Below are 21,261 nucleotides of genomic sequence, written 5' to 3'. Positions count from 1 at the left end.
CCTGCAGAGGGGTGGACAACATTAACTGAGACGTGAGCAGAGGGCATGGAAGGGTCAAGGTGCTGAGGTTCCTGTGGATGGTGCCTGTGGGCTCCATAGCCAGAACAGCAGGACGGGCAGTGTCTCTGCCAGGGCACGTGAGCAGTGTCTCTGCCAGGACACGCGCCGAGCTGGCACCGTCACGCAGGAGCTGAAGATGGAGGCCAATGGCTTCCTCAAGGAGTCTCAGCAGAGCATGGCGACTGTCTGGACAAAGAAGGCACAAGGAGCTCCGCAGGCTGGACCGTCCTTACTGTGCAGGGCTGTGGGGGCGGTGGTAGGAGCTGGCTCAGGGCGTCGCGTTGACGTGCTGCTGAGGCTCCGACATGGGGTGTTGCAGGGGTGGTGTAGACCTGGTGTCTGTGCTGCCCCACGAGGCACAGTGCTCCCACTCACGGGCGAGCACAGCGGGCTGGCCACCAGGGACCTAAGCAGAGACTTTGTGAGAAACTGGACATGAGGCCGAGACCATGAGTCAAGTGTGGAGGTGACATCTGCAGGGACATCCACAGGAGCTTATGAGGTGCACAGAACGACGAGGCTGAGGTCAGAGCACCAGCAGCAGGGGGTACAGCTCTGGACATGCGAGCCCTGGGGAGGAGGGCAGGCAGAACACGAGAGCAGGCCGGCAGGGAGTTTCACCTGTGGGGATTTCCCCTCAGCCGTGTGACTAGTAGTTCTGAGACAGTCATTCTAATTTTTACATAAGGCTACTTGAGCATAGTCTTACTTCTCAGTGGGTTCTCACTCTTCCGTGCTTTTCTTTGCAACATTCTTGTTATCTGCCTTTTTGAATGATTGTGTCACAAACACTGAAACCAGCAGCCCACCCCTCCTCCCTGCCACTTGTATTTTCTTTACATTTTTTAGTGCAGTTCTTGATTGTTCCGGAAACAAAATAAGGGAGTTTCTCTGTACATTTTGAGAAGAGAGCGAAAATTGGAGTGGGAACCCTGGGACCTTGGAGCACTAGGACTCCCTGGGGGCAGAGTAAGGAGTGTAGTGGGGTGCAGGCTCTCTGGGGGGATCGGGAGTCAACTTCCTCGCTGCCTGCTCCCACCTGAAGCGGGCCCTTTCCCGGTACATTTCTTCGAGGGACCCTCCCATAGAGGACATTTAAGGAGATCACTCTCTAGAGCCTCTGTGACTGCCGTCTGTGCATGGGGTTCCCTGCCTTTAGGGCCGACCCCAAAACCGGCCCTACTGAGATTGCTGTGCACTTAAATAATACATGCTTCTACAGTGTAAGTGGGCTTCAAATGAATCAAGTTATTGAAATAAAAAATGTGTTTTTCAAAATCATGTTCAGGAAATTTTGGATAATTTCTGTCTGCCAGTTCTCCACCAGTTATTTTTATAGTGAATGTTTCTTAATGACTTTGTTAAGTTTTTTAAATGGTTCTTGTCAAAAAGGTTTTTAAATACTCAACTCTTTCCTCCAGGTTTTGATTCATTCTGCTCCCTTAGGAACCAAACACTCGAATCTATTTCCATAACACTTTTTTCCTCTTGCAAGAATATCCACTTGTTATTTGTTGGGCTGTTGGGGTTGAATTTTGTATAAGAGCACCGCCATGTGTCTGAGCAGAGCAGAGGCTTCCAGGAGAATCACTGGGAAATGAAAACAGAGTCAGTGTCGAAAACACACGCATGTGGGAGTACGGCCCTGGGTGCACGTGTAGGACATGGAGACCTGTCAGGGGTCATGCATGCATGGCAAGCATAGCCTTGGGCACATGCATCTGTGTGTCTCAGGGAGGCTGTGCTGTGTGCTGAGTTGGCCATAACCCCTTTCCAACAATCTCTTCCAGTGTTCTGGGACCGGCGGTGACCTTCAGAGTGAGCACCAACGTCCAGAACTTGACAACTGCAGATGTGGCGAAGGCAGCAGGTAAGGCTGTTTCAACATGACTACACACGTGCACACCCATGTGCACCCCAGTCAGGGGGTGGAAAGACAGACCATCCCTGGCACCCTGATACTTGTGGCGGAGTCGGGGAGGTTATAGCGGAGTCAGTTAACATGACTGCTGGGGACGGGGGCCTCAGCACTGAGTGCAGAGACCTGCGTGTGGGTGGCAGTGCCCGGTGCACATGGGGGGCAGATGCAGCTTTGCTCCTGGCTCCCGTTTCATACCAGGCAATGGGCTCCAAGCTCTTTCTGTCCATTGCTGACTGATTGTAAGGCAGGAGGGAGATTTCAGCAGAAATGAGTGATTTGATCAGAGCCCCGCTCCAGCCAGACCCACCCACAAGGCAGGGACCTGCTGAGTGACCCCAGTTGTGAGACTGGAGTTAGTCCCTAAGTGAAACACCCAAAAACACAGAGACCAGAAAGTGCTGGTGGGACAGTTTGTGTTGTCCTTAACCTCAAGTTTCTGAGTTTACCTTACTGAAAACCCAGCAAAATATATTGCACGATCTTTCTGCCTTGTTAGAAAACATAGGAGAGGTCACAGAACTTTGGTTTGATGATGTCCTGTTCCTTGCTGTGACTTATGAGTGACGACTCTGTGTTGTGTGGTCACGTGGAGGAGACATGATTGACTGTCCCTGACACAGCAGACATGACGCTTTGTTGCAGCCAATGCTGTTAATGCTAAATACATGAGCTATTTTTAGTGAAATTTACATCTTTTTTCCCAAAGTAAAATGTGGCAAAATATTCTGGTTGATGGAGGGCCATGATCACTTCTTTTGAATTGTGCCGTTGCTATACCGACCGTGTGCGCTCGGTCTCTGTCCTGTGAGTAGATTCAGGCATGCGAGCTGCTGCAGCATCGGGGGCACAGCTGCTGCTCTGCTCTAGTCTGGTTGCCATTGGGTTTTCTGGTAGGAAACGTCCGTTTTCATAGTAACTCTCACTGGCTGGAAGTGTTCATTTGGGGAGAGCACAGTACTTCTGGTCAAAGGATTTGTGGCTAAGTTGACGGCACTCAGAAACCTGACCAGAGCTGAGCTCTGGAAAGCTGACTCCGATTCCTCTTCCTGTTGCGTTTCGTTGAAACGTGGAATCCTCCATGAGCACTGCAGCATCGTTACTGCCGCTGAGCAGCTTCATGTGGTCCCAGAGCACGGGGCCAGCACACTCACAGGAAACATAGAGTCAGGACTGGGTGCTGCAGGCCACCTCTTCCCTGCACAGCAAGCACCCTTCCCCGTCCTGGGCCGTCAAGTGGGTGGTCGGCACTGAGCACCTCTCAGCTCAACTCATCACCAGTAGTTCTGCAGAAAGGAGCTAACAGCCGCTCCACAGCTGGCTGGCCCGTGCTTTGAAGGGGACTTTCAGAACTGGGTTTGCTTCGGGTGCTATTAATGAACTAACACAGAATGAAGTTTGTTTTTAAATCATGACAATATACTTACTGACAATGGCCTTTCACTGATTTTACTGTTTTATGGGGGAAATGAGGTTGATTATTTGAAATCTCGTTTCTTGGTCATTTTAGCTGTGTTCGTGTTAAGTATTAAGTGCTGTTCCCAAAGGGAAATCGGAGGAGGGTCATCTCAGCAACTCTCCAGACACGTGTGTTTGCTGAGTTACGCCACTGCAATTACAGTAACTCTCACAGCTGTGCCAGGCAGCATGCTTCTTGCTTATTGTAATGTGAAAAATATGACATGTATACACAGTTTAAAAATTAGTTCCCTTTATATACAATATTTTGAATAATTTAAAGATGTCATAAATGTACATGATGGTGTATAGGAAAATGATCATGGAAAATAAGTTTGTGATGTAAGGATGCTATTTTGGGGGCAGAAGAAATATCCCAGAGCTGTACCACCTGACCACGTCTGCCTGGTGAGAGTCTGGGGCCACGGAGAGAAGTGACCTCTCTCAGGGCAGAATCCTCATGAGGGTGACCTCCACACGTGCCAACAAGGGAGAAATTAGAACTTAAAAGGGATTTATTTGTGGTTTCTCCCTTAAAACATGATGCAGAGTCTCAACAGTGTTTTGGCATCCAACAGTCTGCCTTAGGGGTGAGGTCATGCCCTTCCATGCTTAACCATGTCTGCTGCACAGATGTTACCTGGCTACATGAATCGGGGTGGGGACACAGCTGTGCTGATGAGTATTTTTGTTGTAAAATTTAGCACCCATTTAATGTCAGGCAACAGGCATGGAAGTCCTGCTGACGACGCCTATCCCAGCGTCACTGGTCATGGGGAGGTGGACACACTGGGGAAGATGATGGCCTGTCTGCACAGCGTTAACACCCTGCCTTTGTTCGCTCAGATCAGTGGTGTCTCCCTGCCCTTCCCTGATGTCCCCCGATCCTGTCTCCCCCTGAGAGTGGCTGGGCACTGTAGCACTGGGGGGTTCCAGAAGCTTCACAGACACGTTTTGTTCTGTACAGAAATATGAAATTGATAGGGGAGGACACTGGCAGACTTGCCCACCAGTAGTGATAACACAACATGATGTAGTTGTATTTGCAGGTGTTCATTAAAATCTGTTCTCCAATGTGCCAGCCACAAGCTCCAGAAGCCCATCATTTCTCCCCACTGTGCTGACAGCAGGTGCCCCTCACCTTGCGCCCATCAGGACTCAACCATAAGCATTTGTCAAGTACCAACTGCGCCTGCCGGCCCCTGTCCTCCGGGGTTTTCACTGGGGAGACAGCAGCACCGTGAAGTGATGTGTAATCGGTGGTGAGATGGCCCAGGGAATGGCGTAGTCACATTTGGTTTATATTCAGTATGTGAATCTTCTACCTCTCTCTGAATTCTGGTTCATGTATTTGTTCAAAAATACAGCGTGGCACAGAGAACAGCAGGGGCACCGGTGTGCTGGCCCAAGCTGGGTGGTGCTGATGTGTGATCTGCTTTGCATCGAGGCGGTGCACCTTCAGCTGAAATAATCAACCAGAACTGCCCGTCATCAGTGCACCGCAGGGAGGGCACCCCACCCAGGGTGCAAGCTGCATTCTGGTCCTCATGGTTCCCTCCTCCCTGCTGCTTGACACACGTTTAGAAACCTCCCACTGGTTTAAAGTCCCCTCACAGAGTAGGTGTGTGAGCGTGCGCCTTCTTGACTATAGGCCTCACTGGACAGCTCTTGCACACGGCTCCCAGGGAACGCCACGCATGAGCATCAGGGCCTCCCGACATCCCTGTGGCCTCTCTTAATTGAGGACTCTGTGATGACTACACAGGAAGAATCCAAACCATATGATTGATCAGTGAGAGCATTGCAAAGAACAAGAACCAGCAAAGGAGCTAGACATGACTGGAGGGAAGTCTGCCTTCTCAGACATGAACTTAACCATCAGTAGAAGAAGCAAAATTGGAAAGTGTCACAACAAACCCACGCCGATGTAGTTCCATTTTCTGAGTCTTAGTGCTCAGGTGTCCCTTTGCCGTAGGTTTTCCAGAGACCAGAGAATAAATACTGACTCTTTATACCTTTTGGTTGTCTTGTGTTTTTTTCTCTTAATGGTATTAAGAACTACTTGGGAAAAAGCAGTCAGCATTTTTTATATGTTATTAAATATAATGTATGTTTATTCTATGCAGATAATGTATGTTTATTCTTACTTCCAAGTTTTCTTGATGATCAGTGGGCCTCTTGTACCTTCCTCAGCTTTTTGCTGTTCCTCAAACCCTTGCACAAGCTCCACGCAGGGCCTTTGCCATGCTGTCCCCAAGTCTGGGTGGCTCTGGGCGTGAGCACGCTGCTTCTCATGCGTTTTAGGTTCCTTTGAAGAATTCTCCTAACCTTTCTTTCAAGGCAGGTCAGCTGCTCACAAATTCCCTCATTTTTTTTCTGAAAATGTCTTTATTCTGTACTTTGGAGAGAGAATTTCACTGCATGCAGCATTGCTAGGTGGTGACTGTGTGCGTGTGTGGGTGAGTGTGCATGAGTGTGACTGTGTGTACACTTTAACACTTGTGCCAGATCCGTGCTCCTCTCACCTGCACGGCCTCTGAACCAGATCCCTGGGGCCCACCCTGTTCTTCCGGCGAGGTAGGTTTTCTCTTTGTCTTTGGTTTTGTGGTTTGTTTATGATATTGCTGGGTATAGATTTGGGGGAATTTATTCTAGTTGGTGTTCTGAGCTCCCAGGATCTGTGGTTTGGTGTCTATGAATCTTGGAAAACTTCAGGCATCATTGTTCCTCTCTGTTCTCTGGTGTTCCTGTTGTCCCTGCCTGTCCCATCCCCTGTCCCGCGTGCTGGTATTTCAGGCCCACGTTGTCATCCTGCTCTCTCTCTCTGCCATGCAGTTTGGGAGCTTCTGTGGACATTTCTCCGAGCTCACTGGTTCTCCCCCAGCTGTGTCCCACCTACTGATGAGCCTGTCAAAGGGGGTCTTCAGTTCTGTGGCAATGTCTTTGATTTCTCATGTTTCTTTTGATCATTCCTCAGAGTTTTCATCTTTCTACTGACAGTGCCCATCTGTTGTTACATGTCCGCTTTCCCCTTAGAGCTTTTAGCATCTTAATCATAGATCTTCAATTTCTGGTCTATAATTCCAGGATCTCTGTCATGTCTGAGTCTGGATATGGTGCTTGCTTTGTCTTTTCAGACTGCTTTCTGTTTGTTGGTTGGTTGGTTCTGCCTTTTGGCATGCCCTATAATTTTTAGTGGAAGCCAGACATGGTGTATCAGGCATAAGGAAGGAGGTAAGTAGCCTTGGTGGGAGCTTTTCTGTCTCCCTGGCTGTGAGTTAAGCTGTGTCCACGTTTGATGTTGCTGTGTCAGGGGCCTTTTATCTACTGTCCTCATTTTCTCTCCTATTTTCTTTGGGTTTCCCTAAACACTTCTTCTTCAAATAAGGTCTGAGACGTGCAGCTCTTTCACCTGGAGTCCCCATTATTACACAGAGCACAGTTACTTGGTGAGGGAGGGGAAAGCGGTGAGGGAGGGGAAAGCGGAAAAGCCTTCTGTGGTCCCACGATTAGGTCACAGCTCTCATGGGCTGTGACCATTACCACTGCCTCTCAGCGTGTTCCTCCTTTATGTGAGACAGGACTGGGTTTATCTCTCTGTAGTATTTATAATGTATTTAAATACTTCATATTTATATGTTATATGAATATATACATTCCATATAAACATAAATAATACTGTAATACTTACATAAATATATATATTTATATAGAAGTGCTACATATTAAAGTTAACCTTTTATAATAGTATTTCCATACTAATCCTTTCTCAGTACATTATATATGTTACAAAAATAAAGATAATCTTTTTTCTGATCAGGCGGTGGTGCAGTGGATAGAGCATTGGACTGGGACGCAGAGGACCTAGGTTCGAAACCCGGAGGTCGCCAGCTTGAGCATGGGCTCACCAATTTGAGTGCAGGGTCGCTGACTTGAGCATGGGATCATAGATATGATCCCATGGTTGCTGGCTTGAGCCCAAAGGTCACAGGCTTGAAGCCCAAGGTCACTGGCTTGAAGCCCAAGGTCGCTGGCTTGAGCAAGGGGTCACAGGCTTAGCTGAAGCCCCCAAGTCAAGACACATATGAGAAAGCAATCAATGAACAACTAAGATGCTTCAACAAAGAATTGATGTGTCTCATCTCTCTCCCTTCCTGTCTGTCTGTCCTTGTCTGTCCCTCTGTCTCTATCTCTCTCTTTCTCACTAAAAAAAAATTAATTTTTATCTCTTTATATGATGTCTTTTACTGCATAGATTTTAAAAACTTTTATCAAGTCTATCAAATATATTCCATTAAAGTTTGGTTTTGCAGGGAGGGTGGGAGTGGTTAGTCATGGTATCTTTCCCTATAGTGAGGTCATAAAAATATTTGGCATATTCTTTTCTAGAATTTTAGTCTTTAATTCACCAGAGATATAATTTTGTTTCTTTCTACATGGCTAATTGACCTGGCACCACTGGTTTAATAGTTTATCCTTTTTCCCTTCGGCTTGTGTGTCACATGTGTTGTTTATCTGATTTCCATATTCACACAGTTCTGTTTCTAGCTCAATTTTATTCCCTTGCTTCTGTTAGTCTTTCCAACACCATGCTTATCAAGCTCATGAAAAAGGATGGCTTGGGTTTGAAATTGAAATTCTATGTAACATATAGCTTAGTTTGCACAGAATTGACATTTACAACATTGAATCTTCTCATCCATTTACATGGGACATGTCTCCATTTATTTAGTCATTTAATTGAGTTTTAGTATATAGTTTTTAAAATACGTGTTAACTTTTAAAAATACCTTACCAATTCACTCACAAATGAATTATTATTAACTTAATTTCTAATTTTTTAAAATTTTAAATTATTATCATATAACCATTATGGAAAACCCATATGGAGATTTCTCAAAATGTTAAACATGGGACAACCATGTGATCCAGCATTTCTGGGTATTGATCCAAAAGAAACCAAGTCATTGTCAGGCCTGACTAGGCAGTGGCACAGTGGTTAGAATGTCAGACTGGGATGCCGAGGACCCAGGTTCGAGACCCTGAGGTTGCCAGCTTGAGCGCGGGCTCATCTGGTTTGAGCAAAAGCTCACTAGCTTGGACCCAAGGTTGCTGGCTCAAGCAAGGGGTTACTCAGTCTGCTGAAGGCCCGCGGTCAAGGCACATATGAGAAAGCAATCAATGAACAACTAAGATGTCGCAATGAGCAACGAAAAACTAATGATTGATGCTTCTCATCTCTCTTCGTTCCTGTCTGTCTGTCCCTGTCTATCCCTCTCTCTGACTCTCTCTCTGTCTCTGTAAAAAAAAAAAATCATTGCCAGGAAGAGACACCACATCCCTGTATAACTACAGCACTTTTCACTACAGCCAAGGTCTGGAAACAATCCAAGTGTCTGTCAACAGATAAAAAGATAAAATATAGTGTACACACACATGCACACATGCACGCACGCACACACTGGAATATTATTCAACCATGAAAAGGAAGGAAATCCTCCCAATTGCAACAACATAGATGATGTTATGCTAAGTGAAATCAGCTACAGAAATACAAATACTGTATGATCTTACTTCTGTTTGGAAACTAGAAAATAAAACAAACTCATAAATCATAGTAGGATGATGGTTCTCCAGAGGCTAGTTGTAGGGAAGGTGAAGAGATGTTGGTCAAAATATATGAGGATAAGTTCTGGGGGTGGAATGCACAGCCTGCTGACTATAGCTAATAATACTGTATCATGTTTTTGGAAGTTGCTAAGAGTGTAGATCTTAAGTGTTCTCAACACACACAAAAGTGACTGTGAGTTGATGGGTAACTAATCTTGGGATAATCCCTTCATAATACAGTGGTACCTTGAGATACGAGCAGACCAACATACTTTTTTTAAGATACGAGCTGCGACTCGGTCCATATTTTTGTTTGAGATCCGAGCAAAATTCTGAGATACAAATTGTGATTCGGGAAGCTGCCACTAGTTGGTGCGTTGCCGCACAGGTCCAGTATCGGCAGCACAACACCAACATCTCATTTTTTTCTCACGTGTTATCCACAGAATCAAGTCAAATCTCATGCGCTGTACTCATTCTTGCATCATTTTTGTATTTTTTTTGTTGTTGTTCTTTTTACATGGACAAAGAGAGAGTCAGGGAGAGGGATAGATAGGGACAGACAGGAACGAAGAGAAATGAGAAGCATCAATCATCAGTTTTTTGTTGCGACGCCTTAGTTGTTCAAAGATTGCTTTCTCATATGTGCCTTGACCATGGGCCTTCAGCAGACCGAGTAACCCCTTGCTTGAGCCAGCAACCTTGGGTCCAAGCTGGTGGGCTTTTTTTTTTTTTTTTTTTTCACAAGCCAGATGAGCCTGTGCTCAAGCTGGTGACCTCGCGGTCACGAACCTGGGTACTTCTGCATCCCAGTCTGATGCTCTATCCACTGCGCCACCACCTGGTTAGGTTCATTTTTGCATTTTTTACTAACTTTTTTTTGTGTGCTATCATGGGCCAAAAAAGTGAGTGTAAAGGACAGTGGTGAGAAGAAGAAGAGAATGATGTCGATAGAAGTAAAGCAAGAAATAATAGAAAAACATGAGCATGGTGTACGAGGGATTGAACTGGCAAGGCTATACAACCACAATACATCTACAATTTGTACCATCCTTAAACAAAAGGATGCCATCAAAAGCATAAGTCCAGCAAAAGGAACTATAATTCTGTCCCAATTAAGGACAAATATCCATGAAGAAATGGAGGAGCTTCTGCTGGTGTGGGTGAAATAAAAAGAGCTGGCAGGAGATACAGTGATGGAAACTGTAATATGTGAAAAGGCACATATTATTCACAGCAACTTGAAGAAGAAAGAACCATCAACCTCAAAAGAGGCAGCAGAAGATACGTTTAAGGCAAGTCATGGCTGGATGGAAAATTTTAAGAAGAGATCTGGCATCCACTCGGTGGTGAAGCATGGTGAAGCTGCGAGTGCTGATGTTAAGGCAGCTGAGGAGTACATCGCACGTTTTGCTGTGCTTATCGCAAAAGAAGGCTACATCCCCCAACAAGTGTTCAACTGTGATAAAACAGATTGTTTTGGGAAAAAATGCCCCGAGAATTTTCATCACCGCAGAAGAGAAGAATCTGCCAGGCCATAAACCCACAAAGGACCATCTGACCCTTGCATTGTGTGCAAATGCTAGTGGTGACTGTAAAGTAAAGCCACTGCTAGTGTATCATTCCGAAAATCCTCGAGCCTTTAAGACTCACAAGATTCTTAAAGAAAAACTGCAGGTTACGTGGTGTGCCAATGCTTGGGCATGGGTTACGTGGCAGTTTTTTATTGAATGGGTAAATCTCGTCTTTGGTCCTGCAGTGAAGAAATATCTTCAAGAAAATAAACTCCCGATGATAGCATTACTAATCCTTGAAAATGCTCCAGCCCACCCACCTGGTCTTGAAGATGACATTCTTGATGAGTTCAAATTCGTGAAAGTCCTCTACCTCCCACCCAACACGACTTCAGTCTTGCAACCTATGGATCAGCAGGTCATTTCCAACTTTAAAAAGCTTTACACAAAGTACTTGTTCCACTGCTGCTTTGAGGTGACCGAGAATACAATTCTAATCCTTCGAGAGTTTTGGAAAGATCACTACAACATTGTGATATATTTACGCATTATTGACTTGGCATGGCAAGAGCTTACAAGAAGAACCTTAACTCAGCATGGAAAAAGTTATGGCCTGATGTTGTTACAGACAGGGACTTCAAAGAATTCAAACCAGAGACCGAGACAGAGGTAGAAGCGTTGGAGGAGATTGTGTCTCTCGGAAAGTTGATGGGTCTGGAGGTAGATGAGGGTGATGTAAATGAGTTCATCGAGGAACATGAGGAGGAACTCTCAACTGAGGAGTTGAAGGAGCTACAGATGATGCAACATACGGGGCTTCTGCAAGAGGTAGTGAGGAGGAGGTATAGTCAGAGGAAGTGATTTCTACAAGTGAAATTAAAGACATGCTGGCAATGTGGGAGAAGCTTTCAAGTTTCATTGACAAGAAACACCTAGAAAAAGTTTCAACTGGTCGTGCTTCAGCACTTTTTAATGACACTTGTTTGTCACATTTCTGCAACATTTTAAAAGGCAGGCAAAAGCAAACCTCTTTGGATAGATTTTTATTCAAAAGTACTGCAAGTGAAAGTGCTGAAAGTGCAGCCAAAAAGGCAAAATGATTAAATGAAAAATACGTAATGTTAAGCTTAGGTTAAGTTTAAAGTTAAGAAAGTGCACTTTTTTTTTTCTTTTTTGTATTTTTCTGAAGCTGGAAACGGAGAGGCAGTCAGACAGACTCCTGCATGCGCCTGACCGGGATCCACCTGGCACGCCCACCAGGGGGCGATGCTCTGCCCATCCCGGGTGTTGCTCTGTTGTGACCAGAGCCAGTCTAGCACCTGAGGCAGAGGCCACAGAGCCATCCTCAGCACCGGGGCCAACTTTGCTCCAATGGAGCCTCGGCTGCAGGAGGGGAAGAGAGAGACAGAGAGGAAGGAGAGGGAGAGGGGTGGAGAAGCAGATGGGCGCTTCTCCTGTGTACCCTGGCCGGGAATCAAACCCGGGACTTCCACACACCAGGCCAATGCTCTACCACTGAGCCAACCGGCCAGGGCCAAAAGTGCACTTTTTTTACAATTAAGTTTTTGTGGTTTCAGTTTAAGTAAAGAAAGTGCAGTTTTAGTTTTGTTTAAAGTAAAGAAAATGCAGTTTTAGTTTACATTTAGAAATGTTAACAAAGTGCAGTGCAGTTTTAGTTTACGTGTCCACAGTGCCTTCATCTCTTCCCCTCCCTCCTTCTCCGCCATTCACCTCTGTTAGCCACACTTGTCTGTCTCCAAGGTTAAGAATACAGTACTAAATAACATTTTTCTTTTATTTCATATATTTTGTTATGCATTGGTAAAGTATACATATGTGTTTCTTAATTAAAAACATGTCTTTTTTCATAATTTAGGATGGTTTGGGAATGTTTTATAGGGCTGGAGTAGATTCAATCTATTTCAGTTATTTTAAATGGGAGTAATTTGTTTGATATACAAGTTGATTGACTTACGAGCTCGGTTACAGAACAAATTAAACTCGTATATCAAGGTACTACTGTATATATTTATATCAAGTCATCACATTGTATACCTCAAACTCACAAAATGTTACATTTCAATTATATCTCAATAAATCCAGAAAAAGAATAAACAGTTTCATTGAAAGAAAAGAATAAAATTATTGGTTGTCGCTGGTGTATAGGCAAATTGTTTTGTATTTTGACCTTGTCTCTTGCATTTTTTAATTTATATTTGTTTGAGTATATATGTATTAGTATGTAGGAAAACACATCATGTTTCTACAAATTGTTTTCTTCTTTTCAAATCCTAGCTATCTTATCCTTTTTCTTACTTTATTAAGTTATCAGGATCATCTGAGTAGTGTTACATAAGATAATAAATATCTCTGTCTCTTCTTGGCTTGAAGAGAAACATTTTTAGTATTTCACTTGCCAAAGGATCATCTGTGCTGAAAGATTTTAGTAGATAACCTTTATTGGATTAAGTTTCTTAAAACTTAATATACGTTGAATGGATGAAAACCTTATTCTTGAATCTCTGAGATTTTTGGCTTATTTCTCCCGTTAGCCTCTTAGGAAAGTGGATGACAAAATTGATAGACTGCATTTCTGGGACTGACGCTTTCTAGTCTTGAAGTGTTGCTTTTGGATTTTCCTCTGTCAGATTCAGTTTGCTATTGTTCTTTGAGGATTGAAATTCACTTATTTTTCTTTCTTGTAGTTTTGTTGTTTGTTGTAGTTTTGAGGTAATGCTGAACTCATAAAACCAGGTGGCTCTCAAGCAGGGGGAGTCTGCCTAAGACGGAGCAGCTGTCCCTGGGAGATTTGTGGCCAGTGTGTCCACCTGGGTCCGGGCCTCGCACTCGAGCTGAGTTTGCAAACTGATAAAACTGTTCACTGTTATGAGTATAGTCGGGGCCTATCCTTTCAATTCAGTTCTGGCATTTTGTATTTTTTTCCTAAAAATGATTACTTCCATTTGTTTTCCAATTATGTTTATGTTGTCATAGTATCTTTTGTGATTCTTTAAGTCTGTTTTTTATATATAGTTATATCCCTTCTTTATTTCTAGCGTTACTGATTTTTGCTTTTTTTTTCTTTCTTGATAGTCTTTATGCTTTTCTTATTTTACTAGACTTTTCAAATAACCAGCTTTGTATTTTTGTCATTGCTGTCTCATACTGTTCTTTTCATTAATTTCTGCTACAGTAGTCTCCTTCTTGTCATTGTGTTATCTTGATTTCTTTGGTATTAATTCTTTTGTTTGCTTTTTCTTTTAAATTTTGCTGACACTTCCTCATTATGGACTATTTCCTATATTGTTTGTAAGGTTTTATTGTAAGTTTGTCTTTTTTCTTATGAGAGTCATGTGAGCCCCCAAAGCCCTCCATGTAAAATAGGAAATGTCCCCCCTCCAAAAAAATCTAACTTTAGTTAGATTTATTCTGATTAGAGTGTAAGGATGTACATCACATTGATATGACTCCGAGTGGGGAACACTCTGGGTGTCTCTTTTTTGGAAAGGTGCTTTGTTTCCAGCAAGACCTGAATGGACAGGCATCCTGCTGAGCCCTGAGGAGAGCAGGCTGTTCTCTCTGCTGTCATGGGCGAACTCATGGCTCTGGCTGCAGTCATCTCTGCACCTGGAGATTCTCCCCGCCTTCAGGTTTGGGTTTTATCGGAGTCTTGGCAGCATATAGGAATAAGTGTGTCCACCCATCTCTCTCCAGTGGGCAGGAGCATGGGAAGAGGGCCATCATCGCTGTCCTGCACCCCAGGATGCACATGTGGTCCTCCTGGCTCAGAGCTGTACCCAGTCATGTCACTAGGACAGTCAGCCCTCCAAGGTCAACCTCAGCGACAGTGGGAGACAAAAATCCATGAGTTTATGTCCAGCATGCTTACAACCTGTTCACACTTACAACTGGACCACCCTGCCACTCACGTGTAAAACATCCTCTCTTCTAAACTGACCTCGTTGAAGCACCCCGGGTCCAATCTTATTCTAATACAAAAAAATGCCATGTGTGCCCAGAGGTAGGACCCGGTACATATGGCTCAGACCTGCACTGCTATCTCTTCTACTTCACCTCGTCAGACTTTCTTCAATTTGACTTACCCTTGCCTCCTTCCAGCCTTGTTAAATTCTGAGATGTGCACTCACAAATGCACACATGTGCACACGCATGCACACGGGAGTGAAGTGGTGTCTGTCAAACATCGTAGGTTCGCTGTGCTCACTTGGTCACCTGATTTGCTGCTCTTCCATAGCATCTCCCCGACACTGAAGTTTTTTAAACTTCCTTTTTCACTGTTTTCCTCTAGAAATAATTAGGCTTCTGGAATTAAATTTGAGGCAACCCTGGCACTGGAGACCCATAACAGTGGACTTTAAGTGGCTCCCGCATTCTGGATGAATTTCTTATGCCCCAGGGACTTCAGAGCCATGAGACTCCCACTGTCTTGAGAGACAGGACAGGCCCCACCCATCCGTGGTCCTTGTGTCTTGCTCCATGTGCAAATGACAGTTCGGAAAGGATTATGTTGGTAAAAATTTTAAACCACAGATACTCATAGGACCTTGTTTAAAAGATATAATACATACTTTTCATTAATTGATTCATAGAGCTATATTTTATATGTATACAATTAAGTAGACTAGAAGTTTGTTCATTTGTCCCATTGGGAGCAGAGGACAGTCACCTGTTGTGTGGCCTGATCAGTGTGACATGAAATGGGATTTCCTGCCTCAGTTTGGGGCATGGTGTTGTGGCGTCCACTACAACTGTATCAGCTGCAGCTGTGTCCACTGTGTTGAGTCCTGTGTTTTGTCTGGGCCCCCCGAGCCTGCAGAAGACACTTCGTCAGAGTGGGAATGTGGGGTGTCAGCCACACTCTCCTGCCCTAAAAGCCACAGGATGCACACAGACACAGTGTCCACTGTGGGAGCCCTCCCACCTGGGGTGTGACTTGTCTAAGGGGACGTGGAGGCCCACAGCCCCAGTCATCATGGGGAGAAACAGCCAAAGGTCCTCTGAAAGTAGAAGCTCAGAGGTTCAGCGCCTCTGTCAGGAGCAGAAACAAAGGGACAAAAACTTCAAAGGTCCCCGCTTGCTCAGAACTCCAGCTTCAAAGCAGCTTTCCCGTTTGTAGTCTCACTGTGACAATAATTAATACACTTTAAATACCACACTGTAAACAGCCTCGCCTTTCGTCCTGCATGACTTAAATTGTTTTCCTGAATCTGTCACTGTATTTAGTGGCACCTAACCTTTCTCCCCTTTTTTTCCTTTTTTATCAAATCAACAGCAGCATGCATGGAAGATTAAAATGCTTTTGAAAGTGCAGTGAGGGTGCCGTTCCTAGAAAATACCCTTTACTTGTCCTTCATTTATTTTTTTAATCAGAAAAGGCATTAATTTCCCAGTTCCTGACTATGCATTCCCATTCTGTTTTTCCATTTTACACACAAACATAAAGCAGCTGAAAGCCCTTTTGTTCACTCTCATTTGTGTGACATCGTTTTATTCCAAAGTGCAGCATTTGGCACAAGCATCCTGGTTTTAGGTGATTATCTTACCGCAGGAATGGGCATTTCTGTGGCTTTGCTGTGTCTGTCACCCCCGCTCTCAGGTGACACCTGTCCTTCCTTGTAAACAAAATAGGCCCCAATCAGACGTGGGCACCTGGAGGGTGCAGAGCATAGGAAGAGCTCAGAGGTGGTGTCAAGTGTGTGACATCAGCATGATGGATCTGTTGGGCACCCACAGTCCCCTAATAGCTGCTGCTCTTTTTTTTTTTCTTCCTCTTCTTTTTTTTTTTTTTTTTGTATTTTTTTGAAGTGAGAAGCGGGGAGGCAGAGAGACAGACTCCCACATGTGCCTGACCAGGATCCACCTGGCATGCCCACCATGGGGCAATGCTCTGCAACCGGAGCCATTCTAGCGCCTGAGGTGGAGGCCATGGAGCCATCCTCAGTGCCCAGGCCAACTTTGCTCCGATAGAGCCTTGGCTGCGGGAGGGGAAGAGAGAGACAGAGAGGAAGGAGAGGGGGAGGGGTGGAGAAGCAGATAGGCGCTTCTCCTGTGTGCCCTGGCCGGAAATCAAACACGGGACTTCCACATGCCAGACCGACGCTCTACCATTGAGCTAGCTAGCCAGGGCTCTGCTACTCATTTTAAATCTGAGCCAACCTGAGTAGACAGTGGATATTAAAGATGGTGGAGGTCTCAGTGACCCATGCGGGTTGTCTCAACGTTCTACACCACAGCCTGTTGAATAGAACGTTGTGTTGTCAGCCTGTGGTACAAGCTACTTGATGGTGTGATTCCAACTTAACAACTACAGAGTGGGAAAGAAAGAATTCCAGAAAGAGACCCTGGGGGCATGGCCCCTTTCCTGAGAGCCCCATCCTCACTCTCTAGGGACCACTGTGAGTCACCCCATCAGATAGAGATACCTGGGGCATCCTTATCACCTAGGAAAGCCAAAGGGTTTAGGAGCTCTGTGTCCGAAAATGGGGACAGAGACCAACAGCTCTATGATGCCACAGGTCACCTTCAAAATATAAAGGCTGAAAAACATGGCTAGTTACTTGCGTTAGGCTGAGGACGAAACACCGCATAACTGGCCCTCACAGTTGAGGGGAGGCCCAGACAAGACAGGTATGAGTGCCAGAGGTTTGCTCTCCTGACAGGTGGTGGGAGGGCTATTGCAACAGGACAGACAGATGTCTGTGGCCAGTCATAATGCAGCTGGGCTTTTCCATGTCGCTGCAGGGGCATTTTTTTTTTTGTATTTTTCTGAAGCTGGAAACGGGGAGGCAGTCAGACAGACTCCTGCATGCACCCAACCGGGATCCACCCAGCACGCCCACCAGGGGGTGATGCTCTGCCCATCTGGGGCGTTGCTCTGTTGCGACCAGAGCCACTCTAGTGCCTGGGGCAGAGGCCATGGAGCCATCCCCAGTGCCTGGGCCAACTTTGCTCCAATGGAGCCTTGGCTGCAGGAGGGGAAGAGAGAGACAGAGAAGAAGGGGGGGGGGGTAGAGAAGCAGATGGGTGCCTCTCCTGTGTGCCCTGGCCGGGAATCGAACCTGGGACTTCTGCACACCAGGCCGACGCTCTACCACTGAGCCAACCGCTGTGGTGACGTGGACTGAAGACAGCTGCTCTCCCCGGTCTTTGCATCCAGCAGGGGCTCCTCACAGTGCTGTGGGGTCCCGTCAGAGGAATGCCTTCCCGGCATGTGTCCTGCATGCTCTGCGGTCACTCTCCTTCCCTGGGTCTGGGTTCCTTCTGACAGGGTGTTCACTCTAAGTCCCAGTTAGACTGCCAGTTGCCCTCTTGGCCTGCACAGGGCTGCCCTGTTGTGTCGTAGGCGAAGGATCTTGGGCAGGCCACACCCCTGGGGGAAAGACAGCCCATGATCGCTGGTCCAGAAATTCCGGGCCTTCTTCCCACAGATACAGCTCAAAACAAATTTTTCCTTCCAAAACTTCAGTTTTTTCTCCAATTAACGTCATTAATTTAATTCACTTGTTTTTCTTGTTCCTCATGTTACTCTATTCCTCCATAATTTCTGTTTTCACTGTGTTGTTCTGCCTGTGTTTGTTTTTTCCTTCACTATCTCTCTCACCTAAAATGGCTTTCTTCCTGGACATGGGAGAGACGGAATGGTGGGTCCCAGGGACTGCTTGATCTCTAACTTCTTTTCACTTTTCTTAGTTTTAAATTTTTTAGTTCTTTCTCTTTTCTCCTCCTTTCCCCACCCCCCAAGCAGAGTTTTAACCTCTGCTTTTGTTTGTGTAGGTTTTTCAAGGTAATTGTCATTCTTAATAGTGTGTAGGCACAACCTGACCCCAGAGATTTCAGGAAGAGTCTGTGGAAGCCATGTCCTTGTGGGGGTTCCATCCACAGACACTTGACTCTGAGAAGAGGAAGTGGCAGGGGGGTGACCCGCTGGTGCCCTGGGGCCTCTGACATCTTGCAGGGAGGAGGTGGTGAGTTTCCGTTCAACAGGATTTCCATTCAGCCATCCTTCTGTGACAGGCTATTTATTCATAAAACTGTTCTCTGCTGGAAATTCATAGTGGAGTTTTCTGTGTTTGTTTACAGTTCTGAAGTGTAAATGCCGCCCCCTACCTCAGAGCTGCAGGAGTGCGAGCCTTGCTACTCTGAGCACGGCCCCCTGGACATGCCACAGGTCTGCCATGTCCGATTGCAGAGGCAGCACAGAGGTTCCCGAACCTGACCATGGCTATGCTGACCTCCTCCCTCTTGGTGGGAGCTGTCCCATCAGTCTCCTGAGGGCTACATGTGGCCAGACATTGTAGGTGGTTAGGACATCCCTGTTGATGGAACATCCTGGGTGATCAGGACTTCCCACTGGGCCGGACATCCCTGGGTGGGTACCCTGACACAGGATCTAGTTCCTCTGTCAGTAATGAAGTCAGGTCTTTGAATAGTTTGCTGCGATTATTTGTGATGCATTTCACACTAACAGCATGATATCCTCTGTTGGAGAAATGCACTTCACAGCCTTGGTTTAAAAATAGTACTGTTAATACTGAGTGAAATAAGTAAATCAGAAAAAACTAAGAACTGTATGATTCCATACATAGGTGGGACACAAAATTGAAACTCATGGACATGGACAAGAGTGCGGTAGTTACCAGGGGGATGGGAAGGGAGGAGAGGGAGGGGGTGGGGGGAAGGGAGGGGCACAAAGAAAACCAAATAGAAGGTGACAGAAGACAATTTGACTTTGGGTGATGGGTATACAACATAATCAAATGTCAAAATGATCTGGACGTGTTTTCTCTGAATCTATGTACTCTGATCAATTTCACCCCATTAAAATTAATTGTCTAAATAAAATTTAAAAAGATAGTATTGTTTTAAAATGTGTGTGGCTGATTTATGTATCTAAGAAGCATTAAGGAGTAACCAAAACAGCCATGAAAATATGAGACTAACCAAAGGGGAGGCCATGTGGGGGGCTGTGAGGGGCCTCCCAGGAGCAGGTCATCATGGAAGCCCCTGCATTGGTACCTATGAGGGGGGCAGGAAAGTGCGGAGCTGGAGAGGGGAAGCAGGCACCCGGCAGGGCAGGGCAGGTGGGGGCTAACGCCGTCCCTGCAGATGGAGACGCCATCCACAGGACACATTTGAGGGTGAAGACAGACAGGCCTGGGTGCTTGGTTGCACATGAGAGACAAAGGACAGACATGAGGATCCAGGCGGTCATTGAGCTGCTGCTGGCTGATGTGGACTTAGGTGCCTGCCAGTGTCACTGCTCTCCTGTGCCCCACATCACAGGCCCACAGGATGGGATTCTGCTGCTGTTCCACCTAATTTACAGGAAGCATCGCTGTCGTTGACCTGGCATCAAGTACATGAAAAGTGTCACCTCCTTCCCACAACATGCCTCTAGCTGGACAGTGAGTTCAGGGGACCAAGCAATCTGAGCAAGGGCAGGTGGACAAGGACAGCAGCTCCCTGTGACTTCCTGTAGCTCCCCCTGGCTCCATGCCCTTGTCCCTGGTGCACCTGCTGCTGGGTATCCATTCTGTCTCTTGGTCATCTGTCAGCTCATGGTCACGTGAGCACGGGAAGCACATTGCCCACACTGCGTGTATGAGTTCTGCAGCGGATAAGGGTTGGTCTTGGGACCACACCAAGATGTGCAGCGCCGTTCACAGGGACCCACGGCATGGCCGAGGTTCTGTGCCTGGGTCTGAGGCAGCCCCACACCCCACTGGCCGCTGACACGTCAATACAGAGCCGTCTTCAAAAGAGCCCAGTTGCTTAGACCTGGCTACTTCCCCTTGAATTTTGTGCACTTGTAAGTTCCACAATCCCTATAATTTGACTTGTGAATTAATACTTTGGAAAATGTGTCCATACCCAGGATGCAGATTCTGTATTTTCCCCTGAATAGGCACTTACTCTAGATGAAGCCAGAGTTTCAACCATATCCAAGCCCCCCACCCTGCACTCCTGGCCTCCATTTGACGATCCGTGGTCAGCGGTACAGGCCTGCACACAGCAACCCTCCTGCTGGCTGATAGTGGCTTAGGGAAGCTGCTTCCTGCAAAATGCTCCAGTCTTTGAAGATGGGTGTTGTCAATAATCCCTGCTACCTTTGTTACAGAGGGAACTGAAGGCAAAAATAAGACTAGACAATAGACGTAAACTGAGGAGCAATCCCGCCCTGGGTTTCATTGTCTGCAGCATTAATCTGAGGGCCGGGCTCCACGTACCGGGCCTGATCCCTGCCGAGGGTCCATTTTCTGTCTGTGCGTCAGAAGCTACACAAAGCCTCCCAGCTCACAGCGAGGCCCTTTCTTAAGTGCTCCAGTTTCTCTTCAGTATCTTACGTTTCTGCCTCTAAATCTTACTGGTTATCTGAGCAGGGAAGTGCAGTCACACAGACACCATCTTCCCAGAGGCGCTGTGTGCCTTAGCACAAGTGAGGTGCTTGCACTGTGTTCATCTTGCACAGTGAGGCCTGTCATGTGCAACAGCCAAGCCCAGCCCATGCCACGTACCTCCGTCAGAGAGTCTGACAGCGTTTCCGGGTGCAGAAAAGGCTTGGTGCACTATCTTAGGAGGTAGTCAAGAGGAGAAGCCAATCCAGTCTGGCTTCTTAGTGCTTGCCCACTCATTTTAAACTAGGTTTATGTAGGAGACACATGTCCCCCCTCCGTGCAAGGT

At 46.2% G+C, this 21,261-nt stretch overlaps 1 protein-coding gene across 2 annotated transcripts in view; it reads left to right on the top strand.

The window, feature by feature from the left end:
- Positions 1 to 21,261, top strand: part of PTPRN2 (protein tyrosine phosphatase receptor type N2) — a 485,678-nt gene that overhangs the window by 255,663 nt on the left and 208,754 nt on the right. For both annotated transcript variants that reach the window (XM_066238054.1, XM_066238053.1), the window contains exon 11: positions 1,851 to 1,930. In XM_066238054.1, coding sequence (XP_066094151.1) covers positions 1,851 to 1,930 — 80 coding nt within the window. The remainder of the gene's footprint in view (positions 1 to 1,850; positions 1,931 to 21,261) is intronic.

This window comes from Saccopteryx bilineata, chromosome 6 (genome assembly GCF_036850765.1).
Source record: "Saccopteryx bilineata isolate mSacBil1 chromosome 6, mSacBil1_pri_phased_curated, whole genome shotgun sequence".
NCBI classification, from domain to species: Eukaryota; Metazoa; Chordata; class Mammalia; order Chiroptera; family Emballonuridae; genus Saccopteryx; species Saccopteryx bilineata.
Note: the sequence above shows the minus strand (reverse complement) of the source record. Positions and strands in the feature narration are given on the sequence as shown.